Source organism: Vigna umbellata, chromosome 5, assembly GCF_029865625.1.
Source record: "Vigna umbellata cultivar VRB3 chromosome 5, Vumbellata_1.0, whole genome shotgun sequence".
In the NCBI taxonomy this organism is placed as follows: Eukaryota; Viridiplantae; Streptophyta; class Magnoliopsida; order Fabales; family Fabaceae; genus Vigna; species Vigna umbellata.
Genome location: NC_142169.1, coordinates 67678945 through 67692199, shown reverse-complemented (window position 1 = coordinate 67692199; position 13255 = coordinate 67678945). Strand labels below are relative to the sequence as shown.

The window sequence follows — 13255 nt, the reverse complement described above, 5'->3', positions numbered from 1 at the left end:
TTATAATGAGTACTGTTTCAGGTGACGTAATAACTGGAAGACATATTAAATTGTCAAAATCGATATAATTTAAAAAGTAAAAATGGAGGTCCAAAAACAATTGTTGCTAGACATTTTGAATGGAGAGAGGCGAGAGATGTTTCGAAGTGAAAAAGGTATTAGTAAGTGATGAACTACTGGAACCAGGTGCGAGAGAAAAACGAACTGGACGAAAAATAAGAAGGAAAAAAATACATGCTTTGAATACAAACTTATACTACATCTCTATTACCTACACAAACGATATTATATATTTCCAATATTTACAAAACTGTCACATAATTTTCTATTATATCATTTTCTTAACAGGTGATGTTATATTTCTTTGTTACTAGTATTCGAAGTATGTTTTTATTTAATTAAAATATAGAGCTTTACTTTTTTATGATTTAAATTTTTAATTATACAGGATTGTAAAATAAAGTTCACTTTAAAACAAACCAATTTAACAGGAGAACAATTATAGGGTGTCATATAAATTGCAGATATTTTGTCCTTAAAAAATAAAATAAAAGAAGCATATGTAGATTGATTGAGCTGTATTTATTGGATACATTGAATTGCAGTTTCAGGTCAATCTTAAACAAGAAGACTGCAACGTAAGGGCGAAAGGGATGATTAGTGTGACGTGAATACGTACCGAGATTATCGCAAGGCAATAGGATTTTATGTGCTATAAATATGCCAAATCACTGCTATCTTTTCATACCCACTTTTCATACAACATATATCTCTTCTTTTGTCTCTAAAAGAAAATGGTTACTTCAGTTCAAATGAAGCATTTCATTGCTGTTTGCGCTGTGATGTTGTGGACATGTGCTTATCAAGCCATGTCCCGAACTTTGTATGAATCTTCTGTTGCTGAAGCATTCCAGCAATGGAAGTCCCAACACGGACGCACATACGCTGATGATGCAGAGAAAGAAAAACGGTTCAAAATATTTGAAAAGAACTTGGAATACATAGAGAAGTTCAACAATGCTGGGAAAAAGAGTTACAAGTTGGGGCTGAATCCTTTTTCTGACTTAACCGAAGAAGAGTTTATCGCTTCACACACAGGACTCAAGCTGAACTCAAGCCTACCACGTTCAACCTCAGCTACACCCTTGAATGTGGAGGATATTCCAACAAGCTTGGACTGGAGAGAGAGAGGAGCCGTCACCGATGTTAAGGACCAAGGTCGATGTGGTATGTAATCACAACTTCATCTTCTGTTTTATATTAGCATTACAGGAAAAAAACTGCTGAATAATTTGATCTCTTTCACTTGTGACATTAGTCTACTCCCATGGTTAAATTGCAGGAAGCTGTTGGGCCTTTTCAGCCGTGGCAGCTGTAGAAGGCATTTTCCAAATAACTAACAAGAAGTTGATCTCATTCTCAGAGCAACAATTAGTGGACTGCGATAACGATAGCAACGGGTGTGATGGAGGTTTACCTGATAAGGCATTCAACTATATCAGAGAAAACGGGGGTATCGCTAACGAAAGTCACTACCCATACCATGCAATTGATGGAACATGCCAGACGGCACAGCTCGCAGCTCAAATAAGTGGATATGAAGATGTACCTGAAAACAATGAAGAGCAACTACTACAAGCCGTGGCAAACCAACCCGTGTCAGTTGGCGTTGCTGTTAATCAAAACTTTAAGGCTTACGAGAGCGATGTATTTGAAGGACCATGCGGCACTCAGCTGAACCACGCAGTTGCTATAATTGGTTATGGCACCACCGAAGACGGAAAAAAGTACTGGTTGATCAAGAATTCATGGGGTGAAAGATGGGGAGAGAAGGGATACATGAAGTTGCTGAGGGACAGTGGTGAATATGGAGGTGTTTGTGGCGTCGCTATGCAAGCTTCTTACCCAGTTATTCAGTAATTTCAAAACAAATTTTCTGAATCCGTTTGTGTGAGTGCATGCTGTTGTTACAGGAGCAACTAGTATTGTAGTAAGTTTAAGCATCTGTCTTTTCTTTATCTCGCTCTACTGTCCCGTCGTTTACCATATTTGCAAACTAGGTTTCTGGATGTCTTTTTACTTTTTAAAAGTACGAAGTTATTCGCTTCGTGTATGGATAAATGAATTATAAACATTATTGATTGTGTCGGAAAATATTATTTCAGATGATTAGAAACTTTTAAAGTATTGAAGTCCAAGCCTAAAGTCTAAAGAAATACAGTGACACATAATCTATTATAAAATATTATAAAAAATTTGTTAAAAAAAAGTTGTTAAAATATATTGTCTTTAAACCGTAATGCGCTCCGCTTGTAAATTAAATTACAGAAACCAATATCTTTCGTAAGTTTATGAGATACATCGCACCCACTCACTATGCAGATATTGGCATGAAATTAAATATTTACGGATGGAAACATTGCAATGAAACTTTGTTAAACAAACTTTATTAAAATAGACTCAACAAATCTGGTTAGAGTAACTCTTAAATGTAAACTCTAATACCGTAATAAAAAGTAAATTTTAATTTAATTTATTATTACTAAACCAGTTTATAATATAAGTGAATTTTGTCTCTATCCGTTAACACTAATTACTTTTTTCTTTTGGAAATAATTTCTTACTTTGCCTCCTATTCACCATTCAGTAGCCAACAACTAATCTATTCTGTTTCGTCTAAAATATTAACAGCCTTTAATGTCAAAGTGATAATCAGATCAGTGATAATATTGAATTTTGGATTTTAATTGTTTAAAATGTTAGACTATTAATGTCTTTTGAGTTTTTATTTAAAAACTTAAATAAAATGAACATTCTAATGTATTTTGTGAAGGCGCAAAAAAAATTCTAACAATCTCTCATTTAAATTATGAATATTATTACACAAAATAAGTGAAAATAAATTCAACAGTGTAATTTAAATTATGAATATTGTAAGCTTGAATAAGGAAAAACATAAAATGGTAATAAAGACTCTCAATCTAGATTTATCGTTGTCTATTCAAATTGTTTGTTTAAGTTGGTGGTTCCTTAGACAAAATGTTCTTTTAAAAAATAGTTTATAACATTTTATAACGCAAGAAGTTTATAAGCAATTTTTCAATACTTTTTCTTTTCTAATTTAAGTCAATCATGTTATGTCACATAATTTTTAAATAGTTTTTACAAATTTTAGTCTAAGTGATTATAAAACTCACAATTTTAAAATTTCTTATTTGTATTTCAATTTGTTACTACTGAAAATATTAATTTTATCATTATATTTGGATGTTACTTTAATATTATTCTTTATAAAAAACATGATATTAATGTTGGAAAATTATTCTTTTTATTTTTAAGATTCAAAATAATATATAAGATAAAGGTCTTAGTTTTATTACATTTGTCATGTTTATATCAACCTATTTTAATAAGTTTTTATATATATATATATAAAACTTATATCTTAAATTTAAGTACTTTACTGAAACTTTTGTGCTCCAGATATTCTTATAATTTTTAGCTTAAGTTAGACAAATGACTTGCTCAAGTTAGTAAAGTCTGTTAACAATATGTTTAATATGCACATGTCTTTGTTCAAGTTATTAGAGATAAGGTTTGCTGATTACCATATAAAAAAATAGTAATTTAATATATTTTAAAAAAATTATAATAGGAATATATTATTTTGTTGGATAGTATTGTGAAATTCTTAATGAAGAATAAGTGATGAAATTAATAAGTAGAAGAGATTAATTGAATTAAAAATGATAGATTGTGATATTCTATGACATTTCTAAATCTCAGATCTATTTAAGAGGGTATTTACGATAGCACAGTTGGATGATCGAGTATGTATTTAGAGTATATAATAATTATATTAATAAATGCATAATTTAAAGGTAATTATTAATTTATGCTACTGTAAATGGCTTCTATGAGTCTTTGAAATGAAATAATATCATTCTTAATCTTAGTTTAGTTGTTGTTAAAGAATAATAATTTATCATAATTTTAGTTATTATTGTTTAATTGGTCATTCAAGCATTCTATGTAGTAAACTAACCTCCTTGTTTAATTGTAATACCATGACTCTTAAAAAAATTTCTTAACCAAATGTTATAGTACATAAATATTTTGTAGTTGAATTTATATGCTCATTGAAGATTTGTGATATGGTCTATTTCCATATCTCTGCATGCGCCAATCCAGGAAGAAAGAATGTATTTATTATACAGCTCATTCTTAATGTATAGAAGAAGATTTTGAAAAAAGGTATCATTAAATAAAATCAGCGTGTATTTTATTTAATTATATATTGTTAGTATTTATTGAAAGACTTAAACTTGTCTTCAGTTTGAGAATTATTAATTGTTAGTATTTAATTAGTCATTAAAAAAATCTACAGAAATTATAATTTTCCAAAAACATATTAAGTTTTCAGTTCTTTAAAACATTTCGATCATAATTTTCAGTCCATAGAGAAAATGAAACACATGTTTCATTGCGCGAATATAATGTAATCAACTTAAAATATGGTCTTATATTTTTTTCATTCGTTTAATCAATTTAATTTCTTAATAAAAAAAATTATGTACTCCATGTTTACGTAAACAAAAAGATTTAACAAATAAAGATTTACATTTCCAATAATGTATTTTATTTGCTATAATTCATTAATAAAAAGCGATATATGAGGTGTTATCCGTTTGACAAATAAACAATAAAATTAACATAACAAATGGAAAACAATTATTTGAAAACAATTATATAAAAGTAAAAGTACATACTATAACTTGAACGTGTCAACCATGGCACGCTTGAATACAGTTTTGGTTTTGCTAATTTTTTGGATTGCAAGACATCCTTCATCTTCTCGTATAGGATGGGTTAACCATTATTCACGTCTGACTCTGCGCCAATCTTCCTTTATTCAGCTTTCTACACTTTTTTATTATTGTATTTTCAAATCTAAAATAACAACAATTATTTTTATCAATTACATAAATAATTATCATTTATTTTTTAATTAGTTTGAACTTTATATATACATATATAAATTTTTCAATGGTTTATCATTTATTTATTCTTATATTAAAGTATTCTAAACCTAATAAAAAAATAATACGTGTATTGTGTTAAAATATTATAAAAAAACTGTGTTAACGTATATTTTTCAAACCTAATATAATGACATGAGAAATTATTTACATACTTCCAGAAGTACTTATGGTCAAAATATCCAATTTTAGACATTCACAAAATATTGGAAATTAAATTATTTACCATTTACATGTTTTTTATTATTTAATATTTATATTTTTATATATCCTATTCTTTAAAAAAAATTATGATCTGTCTTTTATAGTTTTACATAATCTATTTTTTAGATTTTTATGCATCATTTAATCTTTTTTGTTTGTATTGAGTTTGCTTTGTATCTTTTTGTATTTTCTATCTTGTAACTTTAAAGAATTTATTCTATACAATCTTTTACATAGTCTAATTTTTGTATTTTTTTTTATCTCATTACATTTATTTAGATAGTCTAATTTTTTATATCTTTAAACCGTCTATTCTTTTTATTGTTTTACATCATCTGTCCTTTGTAATATTAAATGAATTTATTATTTTCTTCCTTTAACTTCTAATTTTTTTAATATAACATATATTTACTGATCTAAAAATAATGCACAAACAAAAACCAATGGTTCAATGGGTAGAAACGAGTTTAAGACTAATTAGTAAATAGAGGAAAAATAATTTCCTTATATTTGTTATATATTATTTTATTATTTTAATATAAAGACCCTAAATTTCTTCTTAAAGTATATTGATAAGGAGAAAGTGTGAGAAAGGAGTCACTAACAAATAAATTTTAGGAATTTATAGTTTGAATGAAATTTAAAGTTTAAATTTAAAATATCAATATCATTAGTCTTGAGATATGACAAATTTAAACCTTTAAAAATGTATTAAATTTGATATTATATACATATTTTATTTTTATGAAAAATATTTGATATTATTGTATACAAACAAGTTAATGAATAAAAAGTTTGGAAATTCAGGAAATAATTTCGAAATTAATAATTTTATTATAGATAAATAAGTTTCATTTAAGTAGTAATAAGAAGACTTAGTGTATATAAAGAGGGTAATTATGGAATATTAAATTGTAAATGTTTTTATATCCGTAGTAATTATAAAAAGTAAAAAATAGATAATTCGAAGTACTTTTTTATTTAATTAAAAACTAGACTTTTACTTTTGATGGTTTAAATTTTTAATTATACAGATTGTAAAATAAAGTTCACTTTAAAATAGGGTGTCATATAAAAGTTGCAGATATTTTGTCTTTAAAAAATAAAATAAAAGAAGCATAAATTGATTGAGCTGTATTTATTGGACACATTGAATTGCAGTGTCCCGTCAATCATAAACAAGAAGACACCAACGTAAGGGCAAAAGGAATGATTAGAGTGACGAGAAAACATACCGAGATTATCGCAAGGCAATAGTATTTTATGTGCTATAAGTATGCCAAATCGCTGCTATCTTTTCATATCCACTTTTCATACAACATATCCCTTCTTCTGTCTCTATAAGAAAATGGCTACTTCAGTTCAAATGAAGCATTTCATTGCTGTTTGTGCTGTGATGTTGTGGACATGTGCTTATCAAGCCATGTCCCGAACTTTGTATGAATCTTCTGTTGCTGAAGCATTCCAGCACTGGAAGTCCCAATACGGACGCACATACGCTGATGATGCAGAGAGTGGAAAACGGTTCAGAATATTTGAAAAGAACTTGGAATACATAGAGAAGTTCAACAATGCTGGGAACAAGAGTTACAAGTTGGGGCTGAATCCATTTTCTGACTTAACCGAAGAAGAGTTTATCGCTTCACACACAGGACTCAAGCTGAACTCAAGCCTACCACGTTCAACATCAGCTACACCCTTGAATGTGGAGGATATTCCAACAAGCTTGGACTGGAGAGAGAGAGGAGCCGTCACCGATGTTAAGGACCAAGGTCGATGTGGTATGTAATCACAACTTCATCTTCTGTTTTATATTAGCATTACAGGAAAAAAACCTCCTGAATAATTTGATCTCTTTCACATGTGACATTAGTCTACTCCCATGGTTAAATTGCAGGAAGCTGTTGGGCCTTTTCAACCGTGGCAGCTGTAGAAGGCATTTTCCAAATAACTAACAAAAAGTTGATCTCGTTCTCAGAGCAACAATTAGTGGACTGTGATAACGATAACAAGGGGTGTGAAGGAGGTTTCATGGATAATGCATTCAACTATATCAAAGAAAACGGTGGTATTGCTTCTGAAAGCGATTATCCATACCAAGGAACTGTTGGAACATGCCAGACGACACAGCTCGCAGCTCAAATAAGTGGATATGAAGATGTACCTGAAAATAATGAAGAGCAACTACTACAAGCCGTGGCGATCCAACCCGTGTCAGTAGTGGTTGCTGTTAATCAAAACTTTCAGTCCTACGAGAGCGATGTATTTGAAGGACCATGCGGCACTCAGCTGAACCACGCAGTTGCTATAGTTGGTTATGGCGCCACCGAAGACGGAAAAAAGTACTGGTTGATCAAGAATTCATGGGGTGAAAGATGGGGAGAGAAGGGATACATGAAGTTGCTGAGGGAAAGTGGTGAAGCCGGAGGTGTTTGTGGCGTCGCTATGCAAGCTTCTTACCCAACTTTGGTTTCAAATTAAATTTACCCAATCCGTTTGTGTAATGGTATTATGGCGAGTTCGAACATCTCGTAGATCTTTCTATGTCTGGCTCGAATCTAATGTATCTGTTGTTTTTACCATTTTTACAAACAAGGTTTATGTCTTCTTATTTTGTATACGTTCGAAGTTATTGGTTTCTTCTATCAAGCAATGTATGAGTCGTTTATGGATTATGTTGGAATGAATTTGTTTTGTTTTTGTTACATGCATTCATAAATATAATTTACTCCCTCAAATATTCTTATATATTAAAAAAATATTAGTTCCCCTCTCAAATATTCTTATTGTAAAAAATATAAGTTACTCTGTCAATTATTCCCATTTAAATATATAAGTTATTTTCTAAAATATTCTTATTTAAAAATAAGACAATAGTGGATTGACACATTTATATTCATTTTATATGTTTTTTATAATAAGAAAGTAAATAATAATATGTCAAATAAATAAGTGTAAAAAATGTTTCAAAGTAATTATTTTTCTTAAATATATATTCAATGTTGTCTTTTCAATTCTCATAATCAATGTTGGAAAAGGAAAGAAAATTGAAGAAAATATGTTGGAAAAAAAAAAGATAAATGAAGTAGAGTGAGTGAAAAATATATTTGTTCTTTAGAGAAGGAAGTTAACACTAGTAAAAAATCGGGTTTTTACAGCGCACATTATGCCACGGTTCAACGAAAACCGCAGCATAATGGTGCGCGGTGGCAGTTTTGTAAATAAAACGAACCTATATGCCGCGGTTCTACTGGGAACCGCGGCATATACCCCAGTCAACCATTGCCTTTGACGCCACGTATGAATAAAAAATTAAATAACAGAGTATATGCCGCGGTTCTCTGCACAACCGCGGCATATACCCTGCCAATTTATTGCAGGTGCTGACTGGGTCAGAGAATTCGAAAAGTTACAGGGGGTATATGCCGCGGTTCTCTGGGGAACCGCGGCATATACCCCTGTAACGTCTCAACTTCTCTGCCAGTCAGAGAATTTCAGAAGTTACAGGGGGTATATGCCGCGGTTCCCCAGAGAACCGCGGCATATACCCCCTGTAACTTTTCGAATTCTGTGAAAGGCAGTTGGGGAGACAGTTGTGTTGAACACGTTTCAGGGGTATATGCCGCGGTTCTCTGGGGAACCGCGGCATATTCTCCTATATGAAATTAGTTTAATGTTTATTTGAAATATTTCGAGGTTTATGCCGCGGTTGCCCGCTGAACCGCGGCATATAGTTTGAAAATAATTTCAAAAATGCCATTTCTGATAATTTTTTAAATTAGTATATGCCGCGGTTGGGGGTTAAACCGCGGCATATAACCCTTTTATACCGCGGTTAAGTAGTGAACCGCGGTAGATTCCCCCGTTCAGAGTTAAAAAACAAAACTTGGAACAGTGCATCGTCTTCCTCGCGCGTTCTCTCTGTTTTCGCGTTTCTTCTTCCTCCGAACCACCCTTCATCTCAGATTTTGCGTTTTTAACCGTTTAAACTCAAAATTGTTCGGTCATTATTCGTTTTTGACGATAAAAACGAGTTTTAGCCGTTCAAAATCGTGATTTCCTGGCGTTTTTCACCCTCTCCGCCGCCGTTGTGTTGCGTTTTTCACCCTCTCCGCCGCCGTTCCTCTTCCAGGTATTTATGTCCATTTGCATTTTTAACGTGATTTCTTCATTAATTTTTGCATAATGCTATAGTTTTGGTAATGTATGAAGTTTCTATAGTTTTGGTATAATTTTTGCTTTAATTTTGATAGTGCATGAAATTGTTATAGTTTTGGTAATGTATGATATGGTTTTTGCTATAGTTTTGGTAATGTGTGTTGTAGTTCTTGTATTATTTATAAACCTTAAAATATTATTTATGTAATATTTAGGAATATGGATCGAAATTGGATTAATTTACCACGTATTAGTGCTGAGTACGAGAGAGGTGTAGAGGAATTTATACAATTTGCGCAACGTAATGAGGGGAGAACTGATGATGGAGTGAAGTTTAGATGTCCTTGTGTGAACTGTTTGAATGGGAGAAAGTTGAACGCAACTCAAATTAGAGAACATCTTATATGTGATGGTTTTCTAAGATGCTATACAACATGGATCTGGCACGGCGAAGAAATGGATTTTCCCACTGACTCTCAAAGTGTAAATGTTACTGATTCCACCATGGAAGAAGATCGACCGGATGAAGACAAATTGGAGGACATGATCCCAATATACCTTAATAGCCAAGATGTCCGTGAGCTTGCGTCGGGAACACAAGAGTTGAATATTTCAATTATTCAACTATGGACGATGTAAGTCTATGACCAATTATTTATATATAAAATTGATTTATATATCAAGTATCCTTATATCAAAGTTAATTTTTGATTTCAGGTATATGTCTGGGGTCACTAATAAGTTGGGGCGTTCTGATGATTATGGATTCATTGATCCCCAAGACATTCATGAATCAAATGATTTTGATCATATCAACATGAGAATGATAAGCAGTTTTCGAAGGGGCAAGAAAATATACTTTTTGCCTTATATATCCGGGTAAGTGAACTTTGTTAACATAATAATGTTCCATATGTGATTTTAATATTTAATAGTTACGTTATTATGAATTTCAGGCGCCATTGGCAACTTCTTGTTATGTCTGTGCAAGACAACTATGCTTTGTGGTTCTGCTCATTGGACAGGCCTCCTCCCACACAACTCAGACAAGCAATTGATTGGTAAGAACCTCAATGTTTGGACTTTCTTTGATATATAACTGAATGCTAAAACATTTTTTTATATACAGTTCTATTCCAGCAAGTATGATGATGGACGGGAGATCAATTGTTAAGAGTAGAAAGATTGCTTGGATTTCTCTCAAGGTTTGACATATGCTAAAGTCATACTTTGTTATAATTGTTTTATAACAAATGTTATTCACTAACTATTATCAACTGTGATGATATATTGTAGTGTAACAGACAAAATGGGTCATATGAGTGTGGATACTATGTAATGTATTGGATGACCCATATTTTTCGTTCTCACATCACAAGAAGCTGGGAAACGGTAATATTTAACTTTAACAAATTTTGATTTTTTAACAAATGTTGAATTCATATACACTAATTAAAATGAATTGTCTTTTGCAGAGATTCAAGACTACTACACCAGTTCCTGAGAAGTCACTACTATTCATTAGGAACGCTGCTGCGAAGTATATAGTTAGATTATACAATAGCTCTTAGATTTAGATTTAAACAATGCATTTGATTAGATAGAATTTTCTTAGACTCTCTACTTTATTTGATGTTGAAATACATTTGAACATGTGTTTGTTATGTTGAAATTGAATTTCTGTAAATGTTTTTATATGCAGGTCTGTTTTTGTGGTAGTGGATATCACAAAAACAGACCTGCAATTTTAAAAAACTGCAGGGGAATATGCCGCGGTTCTAACCACAACCGCGGCATATAGTGCTTCGTTTTTTTTTTAAAAACGAGACATATGGCCGCGGTTTTGACACTAACCGCGGCATACTCGTCGGCCTATATGCCGCGGTTCAACCGCGGCATATAGTGCATTTTTTAATTTTTTTTTTTAATTTTTTTTTTTAAAAAAAATGAATTTAGGCAGCGGTTCCCTAGACAACCGCGGCATATTCCGCAGCCTATATACCGCGGTTCGAACCGCGGCATAAAGTGTCTGACTTACTACCGCGGCTGAATATGCCGCGGTTCAAGAACCGCGACGTATAGTGAAAATCAACCGCGGTAAAAGCCCCTCGCTGCACTAGTGTAACAAGAAGAGAAATTGTCAGTTTTAAAAAATAATAAGTACACCCTTAAAATTTAGTTATTGTACACTTAGAATGATCTTTATATATTTATTTATTTTAAGGTAAAACAGTTATGAAAAAGTGAACTTTTATATTATAAAAGAAAAAAAGTGAGAGGTAAGAAAAGATAATGTTAAATGAGTATAAAAAAAATTTGGGTGTGAAACTACTCTTATTTAATGTATCACTATTCTTATTTAATGGGAGAAAATATACTTGGTAAACAACATAACCTCATTTATGTGTAGATAGGAAATATTATTTACTATGATTGAAAATTATGAAATAGTAATTTATTTTTATAGAAAATTTACAATACTTTAAAAAAAATCATTGTTTAGGTAAATTTTTTAGAAGAAATAAAATTTTTAAGAACAATTGGTTATTAAAAATTAGATAATTTTTAATCTTTTAATGTAAGAAATTATACATTCTTTATGTTTGTAAATGTGTGTTTTTTCTTTATTTGATTTTGATTGAAATTCCACTTAGTTAAAATTAAAATATTGTTGGTTTGACGAAGATTTAAATATTATATTTTCAACATTGTTTTTCTTTCATAAATGTTGGTAAAGGTTTATTTTTTTTACTATTGACCGTGTGTGTTTTATTATACTGATATTATTAGAGGTATTTTATTGATGATGTTGAATCAAAGTTATTTATCAACCAAAGTTACAATTTTGTTAATCAACATTAATTGTGTCTATTAACTCATATCAGACATATTTTTTCAATTAATGTCAATTTAAAGTTAATTTTCCAACATAATGTAGGTTTTAAGTTATTTATCGAACAATGTTAATTAAGGTTGGCACAACTACATTTTATTGATAATATCTACTGTAGGTTTTTTTGATTAATGTAAATAGAATTTTTTTTTTGTTGTTAAGATTATTTTTATTTGCTTTACTATCATTTTTGGTTTGGTATTAGTTACAATTATTTTAACCAATAAAAAGTTATTGTTTCGCATTATTGATATTTTTTTATATTTATGTTTGTAATGACTATTTTTATCCATAAAAACCCTATTCTTATTATTCTTTTTTGCATAGTTTATAAAAAATTTCTTAGTGTTGTTTGTTATTAATGTTAGCTAAAGAAAGTTTTCAATGGACCTGTAATTGAAAATCAACTAAAATAACCTCAATTACGAGTTTAAATAATTGTAACTAATATCATGTAAAAATAATTTTAATCCATATCATTCAAGAAAATAGTTTTACTATCATGAGTTAAAAGAATTTAGATGAACTTTAATTAAAAAAAAACATGAACTCAAATAAATTTTAAAAAATTAATATTGATATTTTAAGTAAGTGTTTATATTTATATATTTTGTACACATTAACAATTGAAATACTTTATAAGAATGATAAAATTTAATTTAATTACTTTTTTAAAACAAAACATTTGAAAAATTTATAATTTGAACTGGAAGAATTCAAAATCGTTCTATTTGAATGTTTTAAAAACAGTGAAATCTCTTATTCAAAGGCAAGATTAAAGTCCTGCCCTTAAAGTCCACATTTTAAATGGTTCAGAATGAATTTTGTCCTGTTAAAATAAATCAACTTATTTAACAAGTTTATCATCAGGCCAACCTTTTTCTAGAAAGAAACAGTTTTTTCTATAAAATTACGTTATTTTGTTTCTTTCATTTTATTAATCTAATAAATCTACCACAGA

The 13255-nt window shown here is 30.2% G+C and overlaps 2 protein-coding genes across 2 annotated transcripts; both read left to right on the top strand.

Annotated features, from left to right (window-relative positions):
- The first annotated feature begins 752 nt into the window (after positions 1–752).
- Positions 753–2154, top strand: LOC124841018 (cysteine proteinase EP-B 1-like). The gene is made up of 2 exons (XM_047317183.2): positions 753–1227; positions 1343–2154. The coding sequence occupies exons 1-2, from the start codon at positions 795–797 to the stop codon at positions 1918–1920; spliced, it is 1011 nt and encodes a 336-aa protein (XP_047173139.1). The 5' UTR covers positions 753–794; the 3' UTR covers positions 1921–2154.
- A 4395-nt stretch (positions 2155–6549) lies between these two features.
- LOC124841019 (senescence-specific cysteine protease SAG39-like) lies at positions 6550–7948 on the top strand. Its single transcript, XM_047317184.2, has 2 exons — positions 6550–7024; positions 7141–7948. The coding sequence occupies exons 1-2, from the start codon at positions 6592–6594 to the stop codon at positions 7722–7724; spliced, it is 1017 nt and encodes a 338-aa protein (XP_047173140.2). The 5' UTR covers positions 6550–6591; the 3' UTR covers positions 7725–7948.
- The last annotated feature ends 5307 nt before the right edge of the window (positions 7949–13255 follow it).